Here is a 23,390-nt window from a genome sequence, read left to right on the forward strand (position 1 = left end):
CAGAACACACCGAAGCAGCAGCAGGGCTTTAGCAGGGCTGGGAGCAGGAGCGCTGGGGGTAGTGAGCCGCCAGAAACCACCGAGAAAAGGTGGGAGATTCTCCAAAAGCCCCTGGGAGAACCAGTACCCAGAGCGGGCATTTACACAGTTCTTCCACGACCGGCTTTATCTCAGATGCAATTTACAGCATGGCACTAAGGCAGGAACCAGGATTTTTCTTGCTTTGTAAGTGAGGAAACTGAGCCACCCAGAGCTAACGTGTCCAAGTTTATACACCAGTGAGGAAGTGTTCAAGTGCAAGCAGCGGGAGTCCGGAGGCTGTGGGCCCGCAAGCATCCCTCCATTCTGCAAACAAACTTGGTTCTGGTGAGTCCGGGCAGCTCACCACATGGAATACAGCCGCTTTGTTTCAACAACCACAACGACACTTGGCCAGCGGAGACTAAGTCGTGGCAAAAATCGGATGCTGTGTTCCCGACACTGCCCAAGGGGACTCTCTGTGGCCTAAACATTCAAATAAGCTTGATGCCACCAAGGTTGAATTCTTCTCATACACAGAGTCCTAGGTGAGACCCTGGCTCTCCCCTGAGATGTAGACGGCAAGAACCCCCTCCGTTCCCCGCTGAATGGCGGTTCCCAAGTATGTGCTCCGGAGTCTGACCTGGCTCAGAGGTCAGACCTGGCTTCCGCCAGATAGCACTTGCCTCAGTGTCCCCAGAAGTGAAGTGGAGATGACAGAGGCTGCTTCCTGGGGGTGCTGGAGGCACGTCTCTCCCTCTCAGTCACCAGCTATCCCTTTGTCCAGCTGTGTTTCCTCACCGCACTTACTTCTAATCTTTGTCAGTGGTTAGCCTTCCTTGCTTGCCTGTAAGCTCAGGGGTGCTTTACGCAATGTGCCCCCAGTGCCCGGCTCAGCACATGGCAGGCACTCAATAATATCTGGAGCATGACTAAGTTATCATTAGGAGAATTAAATAAAACCACCTACATAAAATGCAATAAACGTTAGTTCTACCCACTCTTCATAGCTTTCTCCTTGAAATGGAATAATCTGCAGTTTTCATATCTGACTAATCAACCCTGGGTCCCTCTGTGGTTACACAGTGGTCACTCCATCTCCTAATGTGCGGCCGGGGCCTGGACACCGGGTTCCTCGCTGCCCAGAGCGACACCTCCTGAAAGTCCCTGTAGCTCAATTTTTCAAAGCATAGAATCAAGCAGTGCAGATTTGCTTTCTTTTTTTTTTTTTTTAAAGGGAGTTCCATTAAAAAAAAATTTTTTTTTAAAGATCTTATTTATTTATTTTTAGACAGAGGGGGAGGGAGGGAAAAAGGGAGGGACAGAAAAATCAATGTGTGGTTGCCTCTCCCGCACCCCCTACTTGGGACCTGGCCTGCAACCCACGCATATGCCCTGATTGAGAATCGAACCAGTGACCCTTTGGTTCACAGGCTGGCACTCAATCCATTGAGCGATGCCAGCCAGGGACAGATTTGCTTTCTATGCCACTTCAGAATGGCTTCTACACTAAACTTTGGGCCAAAGTCATGTTTTAAATGGTTGCACTGAGGCATATCGAATTTGGCATTCCTTCTGACAGTTTGTGGCTACGCCCACGAGAAGCTGCACCTACCATCTCTGAGGGTGTCCTGAGGGTTTCTATCCTGGGAACCCTAGCTATTCTCTTTTTCTCTGGAATTTTCTAGACCAGGAGCAGCAAATGCAAAAGCCTCAAGCAAGAAGTGACGTAAATGAGCAAAGCCATCGCAGGTACGAGACAAGAGCAGTTGGTAGGGACCAAGGGAGCCTGCCCCGGTTCAAGGAGACAACTGCACCTGGGAACCATCCTCTTGTGGTTGTGTAGAAGGCAAGCCAATGTGGCTACATGTCCCATTTTCTTAAACAAACAAACAAACAAACAAACAAAATAAACAGAAAATCTAGAAAGGTCTCACTAGTAAAACCATGTGTAAACAAAGCACGCGTGGGGCCAGCATTTGGACCACCGGACCCTGGCGTCAGATCTCTGTTTGATGGTTAAAGGAGGGCCACTGCCCAGGCAAGGCTGGGTCCCAGCAGGGACAATTAGCTGCCATCTTCACCCCACATGGATGGCCATTACCCATGTGGGGTCTTCTGGGGGTCACCTGATTCTCAAAACTCTGATGGAGTCCCGGGAGGAGCCCGGTAGAGGCCCTCTTTCCCTGGCCACTGAATAGTTAACGTTCTCCTGGGCCGGGAGTTTGGCCGGGGACTGACAGGAGCTCCCACACCCGCAGGCTCAACGCTTTCTCTCGTGACACATGCACCCAATTTCTTTTCCCGGTTTTAAATTCTCTTAACTTACAATGTTCTAGCCTTAAGCATGAAATCTATATGTCATATGCTGTAATAAAAAAAAAACACACAAGGATGTTTTTCCCATATGATGTCCACATTTATTGTCTAAAATCTGAGAGCATCAGCTGAACTCATTCTATATTTGGTAAGCTGTCAAAACCCCCAAGAAAGCTAAAAAGCAACTTCTTTCAAAACGTTCACTTAGAGTTGTCTTATGGGGAACGAGGGAAACTGAGAAAGAAAGGTCCTGTTCAGTTGAACCTTGACGACCTTTGAGAATTTGTCCCTTCCGCACCTATGTTATGTTCATGCATCTACCTGTCCCGGCCCGTCCCCCCAGCCCCCGCCCCTGCCCCCGGTAGACTGAGAGCTCTTCAAGAGCATGGGGCAGCGGCCATTTCCATTGCTGAGCGCCCAGAATCCAACCCAGGGTCTGACGTGTTCTTAGGCGCCTCCTTGACACTGGCTGAACATTAACAGTGTTGTCTCAGAGCAAGGAACTCTCTGAAATGCACTTTCCATAACTCAGGAAGCTCACAGGAAGCAGTACTTTGGGAAAGTATGTTGATGGCAAATGACTGGATGTCACAAACTACCAAAAGGAAGCCCCCGAGGAATGTAACATGGAATATGCAGACACATAAACCATAAAGTTGGCCCAAATTTTTGGAGAGAAGCCATGCAGCAGTGGCACAGAGAGCAGACTGGCGCTGACTCAGTGGTCCAACACTCCTCCCCCCTGCCGCCCATGACCCAGAGGAAGATGCAGCTGATTCCAGAAAACACCAAAACAGCAGCAGGGCTTTAGCAGGGGTAGGAGCAGGAGCGCTGGGGGTAGTGAGCCGCCAGAAACAACGGAGAAAAGTCAGCGTCTGAGGGCTCCCTTGACGCCAGACACAATGTGTTCGGCACCCCTCCTGACAGCCTTACACTCGCCTCAGCAGTCTAGGAGGCGTGTGTGACTATCCCCCCCATTCCACCCAGAAGGAAAACAGGGCGAGAAAGCTTACGGGCTCTGCCCAAGGAGACGGGGTTTGGGAGGGTAAGGAGCAAAGCACCCTCTTAGCCCACTCATGGCGCTGCCCCGGCCGAAGTACAGCCCGCGGGACACGCAGCCCTTCCGCCGGGGCAGTGCGCGGGCGCAGGGCTCCCTCCAGCCACGCCCCCTTGGCCAACACCACCAAAACCAATGGTTCCAAAAACAAAAACTGGAAAACAAGCCTGACCATGCCTGCCCCCGACATCATTCTGATTTCCGAGGCTACTGGGGAGAAGAAGTAGTAGGAGCAACGGGAAAGCCTGCCCCTGCTACCTTCTCTCCACGGGAGCCCTTGTGAGCCCTTTGCTTCAATAATAACACAAGCTGAAAGGTTTGTGTGTGTGTGTGTGTGTGTTTTTTTTTAATGATTCACAGAGCACAGTCGGGTATAATTTTATTTCAAGATGTAGTGCTTCTGCTTTGTAAGAGAATAGCCACTCCAGTGATATATTTTTGCTGTTAATATTACGACAATTGTTAGGGGAGAAACTACTAAAAATGTCATTTGCCTTCTAAGCGTGAGTGTTTTATAAAGGTCACTACATGCAAATGTGCCGTTTGCTCCTGAGGTATCCTTTGGCCTAACACTGTGATTCAATACTCAGACACTGTGATTTCACACGCAGGCCCCACTCTGACTGATCTGCAGATTCTTGCAGGGGGCCGGCGGTGGAAAGCTTTCCCATGCTGAGCAGTACAAAGAGGGCCTGCCGGAGGTGGGAGGAGGTGACGGGCCCCCCGAGGCAAATCTCTCCACTGTTACTCTATTTTATTAGATTTATAAACTGCTAGACACTTCAGAGTTCAAATATGAGCACAGAAGCACAGTGCGAAAAGAAGCTGCTTGTTTTTTAAACATTCTTCATGTCTATCCAAAACAAACTAATTTAGTTGAAACCCTAGGAATGGAATATTTTATATGTTCAAGAACATGTACGTAATTCAGCACATTTTATAATACGGGCATCTATGGACACATGTGGATAAACTGTACCATTAGGTTGTCCAGTGTTTTTCTGTGCTTATGAAAAACATCACCCAACCAAGCTAAAAGGCCAGGGAAGGCAGGAGTTGGAAGACACTTCTAAAATACGCTAGTATAAAAAGTCTAGTTGAGAATATTTTCATATTTGCAAGAAGCAGTAAATTTGATTACATCATGACAAAGACTAAGTATCTGTTATAAGGAGAGGTTGGTCCAACAAAGAAATTCTCTTTTAACTCACCCTTTTATAGGATTAAAGGAGATTTTTTTAAAAACCCACATCTGATCCTCTCATTAGACACAGAAAAAGAATTCAGTGCAACTCAGTCTTAATTCATGAGAACAACTCTTGGCAAACAAACTCTAAAAGGGAGGGGAAAACTACATCAAATATAATGCTCCACAGGGTAATGTTAGTACCATTCCCCCTAAAGTCAAGGACAAGAATGTTTGCTTCTGCCACTGCTACTTAACCCAGTACTGGTCAGGTCCTTGTCTGCGCAGTAAGGTAGAAAAAAATAAACAAACGAAAGGTATCGGAATTGAAAAGGAAGAAATAAAATCTGGGTTTTTTTCCATCATTTTCATAGCAAACACAAAGAAATGAGACAATTTTTAGAATTAACCCGTGTGGAAAGGTTGCCAGACCAACACATAAAACTCAACTGCATTCGAACACACCAGTAGATATAGCATAAGGATGGCCATTACCCCCTAGTTAATTAACCCAGAGATTTAATACAGCTCTAATTAAAATTACATTAAAATTAATGTCATCTACAAATTGTTTTCAATTTGTTCACGAAAGTGGAAAAAGTCCTATTCTTAGAATATTTATTACTTTTTAAAAAGAAAATGTCTATTCACTTACTTTTTGAAATTAGTAATTGTTTTACTTTAAAAATAAAAATTGACAAATCCCAGCATTATTCAATTGAGAACCACATCAAACACTTGGCCGTGGTAGCTGTAATGCCCCTAAATTGAACCTACTTTAGGGTCTTTTTACTTTAACTACTGTCATCAGATTAAGAGAAACCAAGATCTAACACAAAACATTCCCAAGACATTGCCAGCAGGTGACTAAAGAGCTAAAACCACTTAAAATTGTTTGGGCCTACTACAATAAAAAGAGATCTTCTAAAACAACTTTTAAAGAAACAACAAAAGATACTTGCCAAATATTGACTGAAGGGAGAGGGTGATAACACTCAACATCTGCTTTTCTAAGGCTTCTCTAAACTCCCTAATAATACACTTTTGGCCAAGAAAAGTAGAGCTCTTTCGAGGCTGAGATCTTTCCATGTGTTAAGATATTCCCATTGGTGCAAAAGGACGTTATGCATTTTAAGCTGTTGGCATTTCACATGGTTGTTTGGACAGAGTAGGAAACAGTGTTTTATCATTTCACGTGGTACCTTTAGGCAGAGATGTGGAGGGAGATATTTTGTTTCATCTAAGAAGGCTTGGGAGGACTTCACATGGTTTAATAAATATCCCCTCAGGTAGGGATCATAACCGATACCACTGATATGTGGGACTTTGTAACAGATGTCAATGGCTATTGTAGAAAATTCTTATATGGAACAATGGTAGTTATCTTAGTAACTATCAGATATTCCTCAAAAGCACAAAAGATCTTTAGAGGAGAGTTTTTTCTGTAAAATAAAAATGGTTTAATTTTCTCTAAACATAAAACTACTACCTTTTATTACTAAAAAAAATGCAAAAAATATAGACAAGCATGAATATGAAATTTTTTATATGTCTAGAGAGAACTGTTAACATTTGTTCATCATTCAAAAATTTTTAAAAATGTGTTCTAATATGTGTTTCTACAGCTTTAAAAATTGGGTCATATTATAAATATCATTTTTTAAGGTGTGCTGGTTTTGAATATGTCATGGATGTGTGTCCATGTCTAGAACTAGGTGGAATTTTAATTGCTTTCAAGATATGCTTTGGATGTTGTGGTTAAGTTTTTCCCTTTGCAGAATAAAGTGGAGGCGGTGGAGGGGGGGCTACATTTTGCAATCAGATATCTGGTAAGTTAGATGTGGTGCTGGAAACTACCTGTGGGAAAAGAGCAAAAACCAAACCACCAAATGGGTCTTCCACTTGGGGAATGGATATATTGTTGACCTTGAGCTGAGAAAAAGCAGCCATTAAAATGTGAGTTTGCGCATCCCCTGCCATGGCCTCAGCCCCTGGCATTTAGAGTGCAGCTGGAATCAAGAAAAATCTATGATACTGTTTATGAATATCAGAGACAATGACCTCTTCTATCATTTTCAATTTGCAATCAATGGTGGGATCCTCCACGTGAAATTGTACATGAGCACAGTAAACCCCAAAAATGACATCTTAGGCTAAATACTCTCTCATGGCTTTATTTCATTTTAGGCCATACTTTACCACAGAGGAGGGAAAAAGTGGGTGATAAAGGGGAGCTGGAGTGTAAATCTCAGAAAGACAAGACTGTCCAATTTTCTAGGGACTCCGGGCTAACGGAGCTGGTAGGTCGGGGGAGGGGCAGATGAAGATAGTGAGCATGTCAGTTTGTAGACTGAGAGACAAAATGACAACTGAGGGCAGAGTGATGTACTTACAACACCAGCCTGAGGTGAATTAACAAAACAAGGCACCCACACACACAAAATTGTTTCGATGCAAACAACCTGCAGCTATAACACAAGTCAGCCTGACTAAAGGCAAGCGCAAATGTTTTTCTGACCCTCAAACATTTCTCCACGTTCTTCCGGAGCAGGTGGCCAGGGCCAGTGAGCAGGACGTTTACAACCAAGCCCTGTGGCTCTGGAAACAGGCACCTTAGAGGAAAAGCTCTCGGATGCTGCTTTTGGGTTTCCTGGGCTTCCTGCGCGGTGTGCAAAGAATACCTGCGGTACAAGCTGTGAGGAGGATGGCAGGACCGATTTTTAGAAGGCAGTATTGGTATTTTAAAACTTTTTATTTAGAAATAACAGTAGAATCACAAGCAATTGCCAAGGTAGTACGGAGAGGTCCCATATGCCCTTCAGTCATTTTTTCACGATGGTTACGTCTTACGTAATTATAAATACGCTTTCTGTACCAGGAATCTGACATCAGCACAGTGTGTGTGTACTCTGTCATTTCGTCAGACCTGTGGAACCACGTTACCACCACCACCATCAAGTTACAAAACTATTCAGTCACCACAAAGATCGCCCTCCATTCCAAGCCCTTTATAGTCATCCCCCCATTCTTAACCCCTGGCAACGGCTAATCTGTGTCCCATCTTTATAAATTTGTCATTTCAAGAATGTTATATAAATGGAATTATAAAGTATGTGACCTTTTCAGATTGGCTTTTCCACTCAGCATAATGCCCTTGAAATCCACCCAAGTTGTTGGGTAAGTCAACGGGTCATTCCTTTCACATTGCATAGCATTGCATGCGACCACGGTTTACTGAGCTACGCATCTAGTGAGAGACATTTCGGTTGTTTCCAGTTTTTGCGATTACAAATAAAGCTGCTCTGAAAATCATGTATAGGCTTTTGTGTGAATAAATTCATGTATCTCTGGGATAAATGCCCAGGAGTGCAACTGTGGGTTGCACAGGAAATATATATTTAGCACCAACTTTTAAAGATTAAATAAATACGTTTCACTTTCAAAAGTTAAGTTTAAAAAACAAAATAAAAGAACAAGCAGAACAGAAACAGACTCATAGATACAGAGAACAAACTGATGGCTGCCAGATGGGAGGGCGTCGGGAGGCAGGGTGGAAACGGTGAAGGGGTTAAGAAATACGAAGTGGTAGTAACGGAGTAGTCATGGGAATATAGTCAAAAATATTCTAATAACTATTCCTGAGGTTAGGTAAGTACAAGATTTATCAGAATGAGCACTTAGTAAGTTATGTAATATCTAATCACTGGTGTGTGTGCCTGAAACTAAAACAGTATTGTATGTTAACTGTAATTAAAAAACAAACAAGGAACCCTGGTCAGTACGGCCCAGTTGGTTGGAGGGTTGTCCTGTGCACCAAAGGGTTGGGGGTTTGATTCCTGGTTGGGGTATGTAAAAGAGCCAATGAAATGATGCTTCTCTCTCACATCAATGTTTCTCTCTCTCTCTCCTCACACCTTCCTTCCTTAGAGAGAGAGAGAAGGAGAGGGAGAGAAACATAGGTATGAGAAAGAAACATCAATGGATTGCCTTTTATACCCATTGGGTGCCCTGAATGGGGACCAAACCCATAGCCTAGGTATGTGCCCTGATCAAGAATTGAACCTATGACCTTTTGGTTTATGGAATGACGCTCCAACCGAGCCATACCTGCCAGGGCAAAATAAATAATGTTTTTTAAAAGGTAACATTTTTCCATCACAGAATATTTATCTGGTGAGTCAACTGGGCCTAGGGTCAGATTGGGCAGGGGGGAGAAAAAAACAATGATTACGAAATAAGTTGTTTTAAACCTAAGAGTGGGTATTACATTTGGGGGTCTTATTGTAACTCATGGGCACCACAGTCTAAGCAGGCGTGCCTGTCTGCAGCAGGAAGCACCCAGGGTGAGGGTGGGAAGTCCCATTTCTGTCCCTGCCTCGGTCCTGGGGTGGTGCACCTGCAGAGATCAGGGCCAGACCACGTAAAACCCAACGTGTTGGAAAAATTCAGATAATCCCTGCAGGGTCAAAGTATTTGGACAGTAAAATATGGCCGTGGCATCAGATGGGTTTAGATGGAGGCAAAATTAAGTGATCAGCAGATGGCAGCCCCTTCTCTCCCAAAGGAATAGTTATTCAGAGATATACTACTTACTAAATGTTGGGGATAGTCATTCCATTCCTTCTATTTAGGGGCATGTGTGATGTAATGGAGCATGGCAAGAAGGTAGGAAGGCAGCCCAGACGCGTCCTCAGGAACCAACCAGAGTGGGATACCCAAGGCTGGGAGGCCTCAGGCGGGGTCTCCAGAGTTGTCTGCCAGCCTCTGCCATGTACAGCAGAACTAATTCATTTCCTTGCCTCACTATTTACAATATCATAATATGGGGGGGGACACCCTCTAAGCATAAATTGCCTTCCTGGCTCAGAGTTGCCAGGGAATATAAGCTTTCCCTAACGGTTTCAGAACCCCAACCCCCACCCAAGGCTATGAGATATCCCAAACCTTTCACAGGAAGCAAATGGTGGGCCTGACCTTGAAAGCACAGTCAAGGGCAGAGGATCAGGCATGATTTATCGAAACCCGGTTACCTCGAAGTGGCTTAGCTATTTATTTCCCTTCTCTCCCTCAGACTCCAACTATTTTCTCTGTACAAGGAAAGATGAGAAATACATTAGTTGTGAGCTTATGTTAGCCAATGAATAGTCACGTGATAGACCACACGTGTATGCAGTGCTACTGGAAGCAATGCATGAGACTCTGCATTTTCCAAAAGACAATCGGGCAGTAAGTGGAAGGTATAAGTGTGAAGAATTCTGAAATAAGCTTCTCTCAGGAAATAATTTCATATTTAGACAAAGATAAACATTGCAACAATCTAAATATAAACATTAGAACATGGTTTAAAAATTTTAAGTTCTAGTCACATGGTAAGTGATCATGCTATTAAAATCATATAATTAAAGAATGTCCAGTGACATGGGGAAATGCTCACAATATGAGTGAAAAAAGCTAATCTCAACATTAGATGTAAATACATGGTCCTAACTTAAATATACTATATTTGCATAGAGATAAAGGAATCAATACTCAGATGTTAGTATTTTTCTCTGGGTTGCAAAATTATTACAGGATTTTCGATTTCTTCTTCATACTTTTTGGTGTTCTTCCACTATTTCTGACATAAGCGTGTATTACTTTAATAGTTGAAAATTATGAAGATTAATTACCAAATATTCGATATCTTCCTGGCTGGGAAAATCATCAAAAGAGCAAAATCCAGAAAGAAGAAAAATACCCAACCAACTCCCAACAGAGCCGCCTTTCATTTGTGATACTTTTAACAAAATCTTTGATGTTCTAGCTCATGGCTACCTTTTAAGTCATCTTTCAAGAGAGAATATTGTTTTTTAACTAAAAAAAAAAAAAAGATCATTTCTGCCGTTTCTCTGCCAAGGAAGCCCTTGGCCTCTCAGCATCCAGCATTTGAGGCCTTCAGGAGCCTTCTCGTTTGCCGCCATCATCGCCCCCACAACCTGAGGGGTCCCTGCTGTGATGGGCTGGCCCCCATAAACGTCTATGGAAACAGAGTTTTTGCCACTCGGAAAAATCAAAGCATAAAAGCCCACCCCTAGAAGGCAGAGAGTTCATTTCTTCGGCAGGCATGTTTGCCAAATAAATGGGGCATTGTTAACAAAAGCAAGAATGAAGCCAGTGTTTTGTTTGGTTTATTAAACTGAGGGATATGAAACTGCCACCGAGCATTTAGGGGGCTGGAAGGAATAGTTAGAACAGTTCAAGGGCACCATCAAGAACAGTTCAATAGTTTCCTTCCAAGGTTCCCAAGCCCCACCCTCCCTCAAGGTCTCAGGTGGTTAGCCCTTCCCCCTCCGTCCATCCGTCCACCTTAGCCCAGGCCTCAGGACTTTTTTCTCTGTTTTTGTAACCCTTTGCTAATTAGCCCATACAGTGTTTGAAGCAAGAGTGCTGGGAGAAATATGTGAGCCATAGTTGTGGCTGGACTTTTCAGTCTCTCATTCTCTCAGTATGCAGAATGTATCTCACCACGCAAGGAACAGAATAATAAAGACCAGCAGAAACCCCCAATTTCAGCATTTCCTTTGATCCCTAACACAGATAGGAGCACTCTAAAACTGCTGCCAGGAAACCATGACAGAATTTTCTCCCAGGAAAATTGTGTGCTAGATAAAATGCCAGAATGCCTTTGTCAAGACCTAATTCTTATCAGAGCGAGAGAATTTAATCATTAACGCCACGTGTGTAGCTGTAGAAGTGAAAGTGCTTTTTGAGAATTTAAAAGTTTTGACATCTTAATTCTAAGTCAGGTAAGTTAAGATTAGACTAGGCTCACTGTGAACAGCCTTCCTAGAACACAGTAATTTCGCCCCATTGTTGAAGTGGACAATTGTTTTCGCCATCATCAACTTTGGGGGAATACCTAAACTCCGCTCCCTCCCTGCCCCTGTGTCCAATAGCAGAAAGCAAAGCAGTAAAAGAGTTATTCATTAATCAAAACTCTCTATCATTTCCTGGATAAAAAGAAAGGAGCCAACAACAACAACAGAACATTACAATAAAAGAAGACACAGCCAGGTAAAGGGCTCAGGGATGAATGACCACAGGTATGACTAGAGAGCAGACGACCAACTTTCTGCCAAGAAAGAAAAGGCGTTTGGTACCCCTTTCATGTTTCGTTCACCAGGTAGAACCTGTCATGTTCCAGGCTCATGTTAGGTCCTGGGAATGCACAGGTGAGGAAGAGGGGTCTGCCCCTGTGACCTTCCCCCTCCCCAACTACACAAAAATGATAGAACTAACGATCTAAGCACAATCGTGTGCAAGTCTTCGGAGCAGTGGGGACCAGCATGTTCTGGTTACAAGGGGAGACCCCCCCCAACCAGCTTCTCTCAGGGAAGGGAGTTTGTCACATGACTTCTTAGAGAGTAAGGACACAGTGCCAGCAGCCACACAGCCAGCCCCCTTGCCTGAGCCCCCCACTCTATCCTTGCGAGTGGAGTCTACCATACACAAGGCTCCCCTCTCCACTTGGAGTTTTTCCTTCTGCTTTTCAAACCATCGCTGCGGAGATCTCTCTGCTCTCCTTTCCACCTTGGGGTCTGCTCTGCTACTGCTTCCTCTGCCTCCAGTCTTTCTCTTTCTCCCCGAAGCTCATCACCGCTCTGCCATTTATTCCCCCACATATGGGTCTTGCATTCAGACTCCTAAGAGAGCAGTCTGACCGACATGCAGTACCCCAACTGGATAGAGTTCTCACACCAGGCCATTTCATAAGATGCTGACCGGCCTACCGAAGGCTGCTTTTGACTCAAGGGCTGGCCCCTGTCCAATCAGCTTATATCCATAATGAGCTGGGGCCCATGATTCAAAACATGGCAACCAATGTCTTAGGAAACCCTCTACGGTCTCTCTCCTCCTAAGGTGTTTGTGGGTGAAGGAGATACTCAAGGGTATCATGAATAACCCCAAACAGATATTAAGGCTTGATTTCATGTTTTTTTCCCATATTTGCTGGTGTTTGAATATACAATAACCATTTCTCAAATGCCTCAGCACCAGGCTCTCTTAGTACCCGCCCAGGCATCGCCATTCAATCCCACACTCCCATCAAGCGTGTGACCCCTTGAGAACCTTTCTTATCACAGTGTCCTAGTTGTCAATTCTGAGTTGGCACCTGGGATGAAATTGATTTGCCATCCCTCTGTCTATAGGATGAAATCCAAATTCTGCAGGAAGCCGCATTAAGGCTTAAGCCTAATACTCTGGCTCTAACCCAAAATTCCAGCCAGTATTAAATTACCACACTGGCCTCTTTTTGCAGCCTGTGCCTGGATAGTCTCCATTTGTCCTCCCCACCCCTCTTCAGGGAGGCTGATGTCCACGGACTGCACCAGCCAGGCTCCCAAGCTCCCTGGCTTCTGATTGGATTTGGCCAAAGGGAGGCTCTGGCAGGAGCTGAGAAGGCATATGGAGAATGAGTCTGAGATATATTTCCCCCGCTGCTTCTGCCTGGAGGAGGCTGTTGCTCTACTGAAGGCCTGAGCTCCCCGCGGGGGCCTCTCTCGGACACCTAAGCTCTCCTTGGGGCTGGGGTTACCAGAACCCTATCCACCTCCCTTGCCTTTTTTAGTCTAAAGTTGCCTGCTCCAAGACCATGTCATTTTTTTTCCAACCCGGCCCACACCTTTGTAGATAAGCCCATGTTTGAACTCCCTTCAACTGGCCACCTCTTTTAAAAAGATATTTAAATAGATTTTATTTTTTTGAACAGTTTCAATGTCAAGAGAAATATAAAACATAGTACAAAGCGTTCCTATATATATTCTACACCCTTCCCATACAATCTGCAGCCAATTTTCCTGTCATTAATATCTTATATTATTAGTAGGATACATTTATTATAATACTGATGCATTTTATTAACTAAAGTTCATACTTTATTTAGACTTCTTTAGTTTTTTTTTTCTGTCCCAGTGGCCCGTCCAAGGCACCTCAATAACATCCAGTCATCACGTCTCCGAAGGCTCCTCCCCGCTGGGACAGTTCCTTCAGACTTCCCTTGTTTTTCATGACCTTGACAGTTTTGAAGAATACAGGTCAGGTGTTTTGTAGAATGTCCCTCAACTGGGATTTGTCTGATGCCTTTCTCATGCTTAGACTGAGGGTATGGGTTTGGGGGAGGAAGCCACAGAAGTGAAGTGCTTTTTTCACCCTGGATCAAGAGTATATCATTTCAGGAGGGGATGTGCTGTCAGCATTGACTTATCACTGTTGATGCTAACCTCGACCACCTGGCTGGTTTCAATGCTATAAAGTTACTCTTTTTTTTTTCCTCCCTCTTTCCATGTTATACTCTTTAGAAGGAAGTTACCTTGTGGAGCTCACACTTAAGGAGGGGAAGATACGCTTCTTCCACTGGAAGGTGGGGTAGAGCCTATGTGTATTCTTTTTAATTGATGTCAATATATATAACATAAAACTTGCCATTTTAACCATTTTAAGGATTCAGTTACCCTCTTTCAATAGGCCATCTATTTCCCACTGGGGCTCTTTCTATACCCAAGTTAAACTTGTTGCTATTCACAGAAAGGGATGATATATCTTTATTTCTTATCACATGAAACTTCCTCAGAGAAAAAGAGATTCTCCCTTTTTTCCCTATTTGACTCCTACTCACTCTTTCCGATCTGATTCAAGACGTCATGGGCTCCTCTTAGGATGGCGAGTCATTCCCGCTAGTGTCTCCCTGGCCATGTATTTATCATTCCAGCCTAGTATTTTTGCACTGCACCATTTTCTTTGTGGCTTTCCCAAGGCAGGAACTAAATATTATTTATCTTTGTATCTTTAAGGCTGAAGACTATCCCAGAAACACAATTGTTGATCAATAAATGTGGGAAATAAAGGAAGAAAGTTGATATAGAAGACAAAATGGATTATTTTTTCCCCATGATTAAAGAAGTGTTAATACCTAATATTGGTGGGGGTGTGGGAAAACCTGCATTTACAGTTATGTACCCTAACATACCCTTTCTGTATGACAAATGGCTAATACCTACTTAAAACCATTTAAAAATATTTTATTTATTTACTTTTAGAGAGAGGGGAAGGGAAGGAGAAAGAAAGGGAGAGAAACAGCAATGTCGGAAAGATACATGGATGGGCTGCTTCTTGTGCGTCCCCCAACCGGGGACCTGGCCCGCAACCCAGGCATGTGCCCAGACCAGGAATCAAACCAGCGACCTTTTGATTCACAGGCCAACACTCAATCCACTGAGCCACACAAGCCAGGGCTAAAATCCATTTTATATGCATATGTCTACCAGGAAATGAAAGGCACCTAGCGAAGGGAGCAAATATTTCTAAGTCATACATTTAATAAGCGATTAATTTCCAGAATATGTGAACTCACAACTCAAAAGCAAAAAACAACACACACACACACAATTAAAGAATGGGCAGATAATCTGAATAAACATTTTTCTAAAGAAGAAACACAGATTGCCAACAAGTACATGAAAAGACGCTCAACATCACTAATCATCACTAATCATCATGGAAATGCAACTCAAAACCACAATGAGATATGTATCACCACATAGCTGTTAGAACAGCTATTATTAAAAAGGCAAGAAAATAACAAGTATTGGTAAGAATTTGGGAGAAAGGGAACCCCTTGTGCACTGCTGGTAGCAATGTAAATTGGCACATCCACTATGGAAAACAGCATGGAGGTTCCTCACAAAATTAAAAATAGAACTTCCATATGATCCAGCAAGTCCATTCTGGGTATTGATCCAAAGAAAAACAAAATACTAACTTGAAAAGTCAGGTGCAACCCCCTGTTCACCACAGCATTATTTTCAATAGTGAAGACATAGAAACAACTGAAGTATCCATTGATGAATGAATGGATAAAGAAAGTGTGTCCCCCGTCCACATAAACACAATGGAATATTATTCAGCTGTAAAAAAAGAAGAATATCTTGCCACATGCAACAACCTTGGGGAAAGGCCTTGCGAGGACTATGCTAAGTGACATGACAGATAGAGAAATACAAGTACTGTGTCATCTCACTTATAGGTGACACATAAAAACAAGAGCAATAAACAAAACTGAACTCAGATACAGAGAACAGATTGGTGGTTGGGAGGGAGAGTGAAATGGGTAAAGTTGGTAAAAAGATACCAACTTCCAGTTATAAAATAAATAAGTCATAGAAATGTGATTAATATACAACATGGTGACTATAGTCAACAATACTGCATTGTACATTTGAAAGTTGCTAGGAGAGTAGATCTTAAAGTTCTCATCAAAAGAAAAAAATTGTAACTGTGTGGTGATCATTTCACAATACATACAAATATCAAATCAGTATGTTGTATACCTGAAACTAATATAATATGTCAATTATATTTCAATTTTAAAAACATTCAAGATACGTAGAAAGATACTTGAACAAAGATGTTATTTTAGTGGAAAGCTGGAAACAAAGGCCAACTAAATTTTGGAATTTCCATGCTATGGATAAGGTATACTCATTAAGGATCTGGTTTACTATTTACTGAGTCATTATCTTTGGTAGTGGTACAATGGGTATGGATCTAACTTTCTCTTTGTATTTTTCCAAGTTTTCTAATCTGAGCAGTATCTGTAACTAGAAAAAAAGGATCAAATATATCTTTTCAAAATGGCTTATTTTACCATTTCGAACCTGAACATTCATCTGAAGTTCAACCTATTGGTCATTTTAGTTATAATCAAGCCAAAATGTGACAGCCCCCATGGCAGCTGCCTCTGGTCACCTCCGTCCTGAACACACTAAGGGTGATGGGTTCCAGGACAAGAGAATTCAGAGCTGTCACCTGTCTGACAGCTTTTCTGGGCCCCACTTCTGACCTGTCTCCCGGACATTGTTTTCTTGTTTGGCTTTTAATGCTCCTCTGACTGTAATTTACAGCCACTGTTAGGAATCCATGGTTCTATTCCACTCTGCTCATTTTGCAGATGGGACAACTGGGGCCCAGAGGAGTTCAAAATGACATGGAGGCAGAGCTGGCTCCAGATCCCTGGATTCCTGTGATGGTTCTTTGTGCTGCAGAGAGCCCATGAAGTCAAGGGTGGGATTTTGTAGGCTGACAGACTTGGAGGGACCTACATGTTTCAAGTGGGAAAGAGGAGAGCAAAGAACTTCTACAAACAACCTATCTTTGATTCCCTCTTTTCCAACCAAACTTTAGAACTATGTCTCAGCAAACAGCTACCAAAGAGTATTCCTTAAGCACAGTGTTCTTTGTAAAGATTATCTCCAGTTTCATATGATGAGAAAAGACACTGCAAAGTCTAACTTAATGCAACTGTGTTGCGAAAGCAAAGATGATAAAAATCAAAATATCATCACTATATCCAAAGCTGGCTCTACCCCAGAACAAATAAACACAATTTTAATTGGGCCTTTGCACTCTTAGCTCCATCCCAGAATCTCTGTCTCTTGTTCTTGGCCGCTGCCAAGAATGTCCTTCAATAGTTATCCTTGTACACCAAAAGAAATGTCTCTGTCTACCCAGTCGCCACTCTGCTCCCAACAGAGCACCAACACTTCACATCTTCTCAATGAGGCTGAGTAAGCGAAGCCACTGAATTTCTCTCTGGAAGATGGACAGTAGAAAAAGTTTAGACTTGAGAGTTGAAAGATCTGGCTGTGGGGGCACTTGGCAAGTCAACAGAGCATGGAACCTCAGGACTCAAAACTCTGGGAAACGCATGGCTATCGGGACATACCTGAAGTCCTGTCTGACTTATTCAATGACAGTCCTGTACAAGCCAAGCCCAGCTCTGATTTGTAAAAGACGTAGTTATTCTTTAAGCCAGCAGTGTGCAGTGTTAAGAGAGCTTGTGAAGGAAAGTCCTTATTCAATCATTTCTGTACCTGGCCTGTTTTAAGAATTAAATATAGAAAATGAGGGAGTTGATAAAATTAGGTTTGTTACAATCTAAAGTCACTCAGATGAAGAAAACTTCTTTATTGTTTGAAAGGTCTTAAATCAATGTCCTAGTACTACCTGACTTCTAGGCTATGTGGAAAAATTTGATTTTCAATATTTACTCTTAAGTTTTAAAAAATCTTCAATTTTTTTTTAGTTTTTTTAACTTATGATTTTATTGTTCAAATACAGTTGTCTCCATTTTTCCGCCACCACTTTCCCTGCCCCACTCACCCCCATCTCCCACCCCAAAAAATCTTCCTTTTTTTGTCTTGAATTTTCAGCCCTCTCTCCCTTTTTCCTGCTCCCTGGTGAATACGGTTGTGTGCTGGGTGCGAAGAAGGAAACCCCTACCATTTGGCTGACTGAAGGCCCAGGCTCTCCACGCAGCAAGAGGACACTTCTCTGCAGGAAATCCTTGTCTTGCGTTAAAGGGCTGATTTTATACTGCAATCCACACTCATTTACTCACAAAATCCACTGAGCCCCCACGTGGCAGGCCACAAGGGTGGAGTCGGGTGCGGGTGTCAAGGAATGAAGAGCACACCAGACACGCTCCCCGAACTCTGAGACCTTACCTTCCACTGCAGGAGACTGGCAACAATCAGGTCTCCACACAAAGGTGTATTCAGCCCTGGCCGGGTGGCTCAGCTGGTTGGAGAGCTCTCACACATACCAAAAGGTTGTGGGGAGCATCCCCGGACACGCACATACCTAGGTTTTGGTTCCATCCCAGCTCGGGGCATGTACGGGAGGCAACTGATTGATATTTCTCTCTTTCTTTTGGATTAAAAAAAGGGTTTATTAAGACAGTGTGATAAATGCTGTAATAAAGAAACACAAGAAACAAAGAGAGCCTATAAGAGCAGGGTGAGGATGGGAGGTGAGCAAAGGTGTCTCTTGAGGAACTGACCTTTGATGCTGAAGGATGGGTGGGGTTATTTAGAGAAAGGACAGGCAGCTGCGGCAGGCCCCAGGCTGCGCAAAGGCCAGAGGCCAAGGGGAAGGACAGCTGTTGGAGAAAACAGGTGTTTCTTCACTTGTCCCCATAGAGTCCTGTCAAATCTCTGGGGCAGGAATGCAATCACTTTCTTTTGGGAGCTCCACCTGTATTTGCAGATCAATCTTCCCAAGTCACTGGAAACCAACCCATCTTTAAAAATATTTGCAAACCTCTCATTTATCAAATGCTCTCGTGTTTTTCCCCACCACCACACATCACCATGGTGATTCCTTATCATGAATCTTCAGCCTGCTCTTACTTTTTCCTGCTCTGTAGTGAGTGAATTGTGTGTCGGAGGGGAAGTGGGAAACTCCTTGCATTTGGTTCAGTGAATAATCAGGCTCTTCAAGCAACAACATAAAAAAAAAAAAATGCCGCTCACTGCAAGAAATCTGCTGATCATGTTTTTTAAAGGGCAAGAGGAATCTTTTCCAGAATACATCATCAGAGGTGATGGTTAAAACAGTCTGAAATGCACCAGTGGAAAAATGCACTCTCCTTCAGCTTTCTGAATTAGGGACACAGAGCAGAAGCTTCAAGAGAGAGCAAGAAAAAGCAGCCCAGGCGTCTGCCTGGGGGTCTCAACAGCGGGTGCACAGAAAATGCCCTGCCACATTTCAGGAAGGCAGTGATCCTAATCTCCCCACTCTGCCCCATTTCTAAGACAAGGCAAGAGGAAGGGCTGTCCCAAACTCATCGGAAAGTCATTGGCTATCATGTGGGACAGAGAAGGAAAAATAAAAGGAGAAAACCATATTACAGAGGAGGATTCTCTAGAGTGGAACACACAAACCTCCTTCCCCGCCACCATCTCAAATTCTGTAATTCAATGCCCACAAAATTCCGCTCCGCACAGAAGCCAGGTCCTCAGTTACTAGAAATCGACACATATAAATGGCACCTTCCTGATACCAAAACTTCCAGAAAGAAGAAAATGGGGCTTTCTCCACCCTCCACCCCCAAAAGGGGAGAATTGGGATTGTTGATACCATGCTTCTGTCCGCTGGGCCACACTTTCCACCTCTCCCAGGGAAAGGCCAGTTTCCGTGGGTGCCCAGGGCATCCCACTGCGGCGGAGAGTCCTCCCCCCCGGGGGGAGCCCTCCTCCCTGGCCGACAGACGCCCTGGCACCTTAGCCTCCGCAGCCTGTCTGGTCCCTCCCTCCCGGAGTCCCTGTGCACTGCGACAACACACGCTGGCTTCCCAAAGCCGCAGTGGGTTGTATAACCACACTCTGAACACCTAGGAGGGAGCGTGGTGAGCTTCCCTCCTGACAGCATCTGTTAGAAGTCACTGGGGCCAGTTAACACAAGTCCTACCAGGCAGGAGGGCCCCCGAAGCTCGCGGGGAAGGGCGGGGGGTGACGCGCTGTTAGGACCTCATCACTGGCGGGAGGGAGGGACAGGTAACGGCGGGGTGAGGGGCAGTGTGTGTAAGTCTTTCTGGTAGCAACATTTAAACCCGAAGTTCTGTCTTCAGAGCCGGAGGTGCAGAAAGGCGAAGGGCACATTGATCCCGCTAGTGTGGATCGGGAAAGCGTGGGGGGGGGGGGGGGGAAGGGGCGGAAACTCATGAATCCTGGGGGAGCTCTCAGGATTTCTCTCCAGGGAAGGCTGTCATGAAAATGCCAAGGACATCTCCTTTCCGTTTTCCAATTACGTAACCCTTACACATTTGGGAGAAGATACATGTACATAAATTTAACTTCTTACAAAGGTAGAAAGTCTCTAGATAGACTGCATTTAAAGCTTTGGGGGCATCTGAAGTCTGACTAGACCTGGCTGCCACCTCGCAGCGTTAGAGTGTGGCATCCTGGTGACCGGACCCCGAAGTCCCCCTCCCCTCCCGGGTCGCCGCGGGGGATGGCGCCCTCTGAGCCGGGCAGGCTCGGCGCTCGCGCGTCTCCGCGTCCCGGAGTCACCTGGACCAGCAAGTCGGCAGGAAGCGGAGTGGGCCTCCCTCTCCCCCACCCCCACCCCCACCCCCCACCCCCCACCCCCCACCCCCACGAATACCTGGCCCGCGATTACCTGCGGGGCCGGAACTCTGCGCAGCCCATTGGCCGGTCCCCCGGCGCTCTTGCCGTTGGCCGCGAGGTGGTGACCGACCCCGGGCGCCCGCGCCACGCCCTCCGTGAGGCCCGCGCTGTGGTCTCGGGAGCCTTCCTCCCGCCCCGGGAAGAGCCCGCAGCGGCGCTGAAAGCGGGCGACGAGCTGAGAATCCTGCAGGCTCCGCAGCAGCTCGGCCATGGTGCGCCTGGGACGCCGCTGCCACTGCCGCGCCAGGGCCCTCGGATCTCACCCTCCCTCGTCCCTGCACCAGCCTGCCTAGCACTCGGGGAGGAGGGCGGGCGGGGCCCGGGGAGCCCGCCAACAGGTGCGCCGCTCGGGTCCTAGCGCCCGCCCCCGCCCTGCGCGCGGAAGCCCAGGTGTGCTCCTCCACCCGTCGCCGGGCACGTCCGCCCACCTTTCCTTCCCCTCCGGCTCGGGCGCTGCCCGGCGTCTGTCAGGCCCGGAGTGGGCGGAGGAGCACAGGTGTCTAAACCGCCCCTCTCCCCGCACGGCCGCGCCTCCACCCACTCCCGGCTGGTGCAGACGTGCCACCTAATGGGGAGCGGCGGAGCACGTGTGAACCTGCGGGAGTTCAGCCCGCCGAGTGCCGGCCGCGGCCGTAGTCACCTTCCTTTCACTTCTGAGCTCAAGGTGAGGTCAGATTTCCCGTTCCGCCCCCGGACCCCCTGCAGCCAGCCCTCTGCTCTCGCGTTTGACCTCTTCCCGCAAGAGAAGTCGTCTAGGCAAAACATCCCCAAGTTCGTCCCATACTCTGCGTGATGCAACCTTTTGCCCAAGGCTGAACTCCCCCGACCTTGCTCAAGAGCTGAGGAGATTAAAAGTAGACCCGAGTCATTCTCCGCGTCCCTGCCCCCTGCCCTTGTGATTCGGCAACTGGGGAAACACTTTTAAACGCAAACGTAGAAAACGCGACTCTCGGTTTTCTGCTTTGAGAAAGATGACGCTTGCCCCTCCTCCTACTTTTTTCCCTTCTCTGCCTCTATTTGCACAATGGCGCAGGAAAGACAGAACAAAATCTTTCGGGACCTTTAGACCCGAAGAGAACAAGGTGCTGAAGGACTGGGTGGTGGATGTGACATTCACCGCACCTCCGCCTGCCGCCGGCATCTCTGCAGAGCAGCGAAGGAAACGACCTGCGGGGCTGGTGTTCCCTCCAGCCTCCAGAATCTACTTCCAGGGACGCTGAGATCCCACGTGAGGGCCTCTACGCTTTCTCCCGAAGGGCGAGAGGCAGCAAATTGCGCCTAGCTGATGGCCAGCAAAAAACTGCAATTCAGTCCTTCTGTCTTCCGTTTGTCGCAGAAGGCTGCGCGATTCTTGGTCGCCTGTTCAAAGGCTACTAAGCATTTGGTTACACAAATGACTGTCAGCAAACACCTGCCACTACTTTGTTTACTGAGTTGTGCTTTCAGTCTAGGGAGACTCTGGAATGTAGCTTTCAAGGATGATTTCGTCTCCCTCACGCCTTAGTCTCTGCTCTCGTTCCCAAACCCGTCTGGAGAGCAAGATCGAAGGGGCAGAGAGAGAGCAATGAAACTCTTAGGAGATACCATTTTCCACTTAATTTACAGAAGCAGCTGTTCCACGGAGCTGTTGTCCCAACCCAGCTGTGTCATACACAGCTGCCCGGTCCTGGAAAGAAGGTGCCTCTCGGCATCCTTGCTGTCATTTAGTCACTGGGACCAAACCGGTGGTTTAGTTTCAAAAGCTGGAGTTGTAGTAGGTCAGGACCTGTGCTTTATTTGCATTGAAGAAACATGTTCTGCCATGAATTCACTTGAGTGATGTGTCTCCCAAATTTGATCTTCAGTTTTCCTTTCTCACGATTAGTAGGGGGAAGCGGGGGAAGGCAAAGCAAAACATGGTACATGCAGCATAAGGTCAAAGAATTGTAATATTCAGACAACGCATTTTATCTTCTGGGAAGAGCAGGCACATCTAGCTGCCAGTGGCTGTGGCCTCAGTTTCTTCCTGTGAGAAGACAACAATCCTCCCTTCTTATCTTTCTTGTCAGCCTGTTGGGTGTGGAAGTCCTTGGCTCATGGCGGCATCGCTCCAGTCTCTTCCTCTGCTGTCCCCTGGTCTCCCTGTGTGACTCCGTGTCCAAATCTCACCCTTGTAAGGACACCGGTCATCAGATAAGGGTCCACTCTCACCCAGGAGGACTTCATGTAACGTGATGACATCTGCAAAATCTGTTTCTGAATAAGGCCACATTCACAGGCTCTGGGTAGACATGGGTTTTGGGGGAACACTCTTCAGCCCAGTGGAAGTCCTCACTCCATGCCAGATGTGTGCCCCGTACTTTGTACGGGCTAACTGAATCACCTTATCTCCTCCCCGCAGCCCTGTGAAGTAGCCTCTCATCATCTGTGCATTTCACAGTATGTACATAGTATCAGGCATTGTGCAAGATCTGGGACTATAGCATGGCTCAGTTGGTTGGGCATCATCCCACAAAGCAAAAGGTCGGGAGTTTGATTCCTGGTCAGGGCACATGCCTGAGTTGCAGGTTTGGTCCCTGGTCCAGGTGTGTACAAGAGGCAACAGACTGATGTTTCTCTCCTTCTCTTTCTCCCTCCATTCTTTCTCTCTAAAAATAAATAAATAAAATCTTTAAAAAAAAAAACACCCCAAACAACAAAGCCCCTTAATCATGCAACTTATATCTTAGTAGGGGAGGGAGATAACAGGAAATCAAAGAAACACATATTTTTAGGGAGTGCTAAGTGCTCTGGAGAGAGAAGAGCATTGTGGGTGGTATAGGGGCAT

General features: G+C 45.7%; 1 protein-coding gene across 1 annotated transcript in view; it reads right to left on the bottom strand.

The window, feature by feature from the left end:
* Window positions 1-20,818, bottom strand: part of SGPP2 (sphingosine-1-phosphate phosphatase 2) — a 100,640-nt gene extending 79,822 nt beyond the window's left edge. Inside the window, exon 1 of the mRNA XM_054586132.1 lies at window positions 20,577-20,818. Coding sequence (XP_054442107.1) covers window positions 20,577-20,795 — 219 coding nt within the window. The 5' untranslated portion in view covers window positions 20,796-20,818. The remainder of the gene's footprint in view (window positions 1-20,576) is intronic.
* Between the last annotated feature and the right edge of the window lie 2,572 nt (window positions 20,819-23,390).

This window comes from Pteronotus mesoamericanus, unplaced genomic scaffold (assembly GCF_021234165.1).
Source record: "Pteronotus mesoamericanus isolate MK-2021 breed Mesoamerican mustached bat unplaced genomic scaffold, CSHL_Meso_final contig_90, whole genome shotgun sequence".
Taxonomy (NCBI): Eukaryota; Metazoa; Chordata; class Mammalia; order Chiroptera; family Mormoopidae; genus Pteronotus; species Pteronotus mesoamericanus.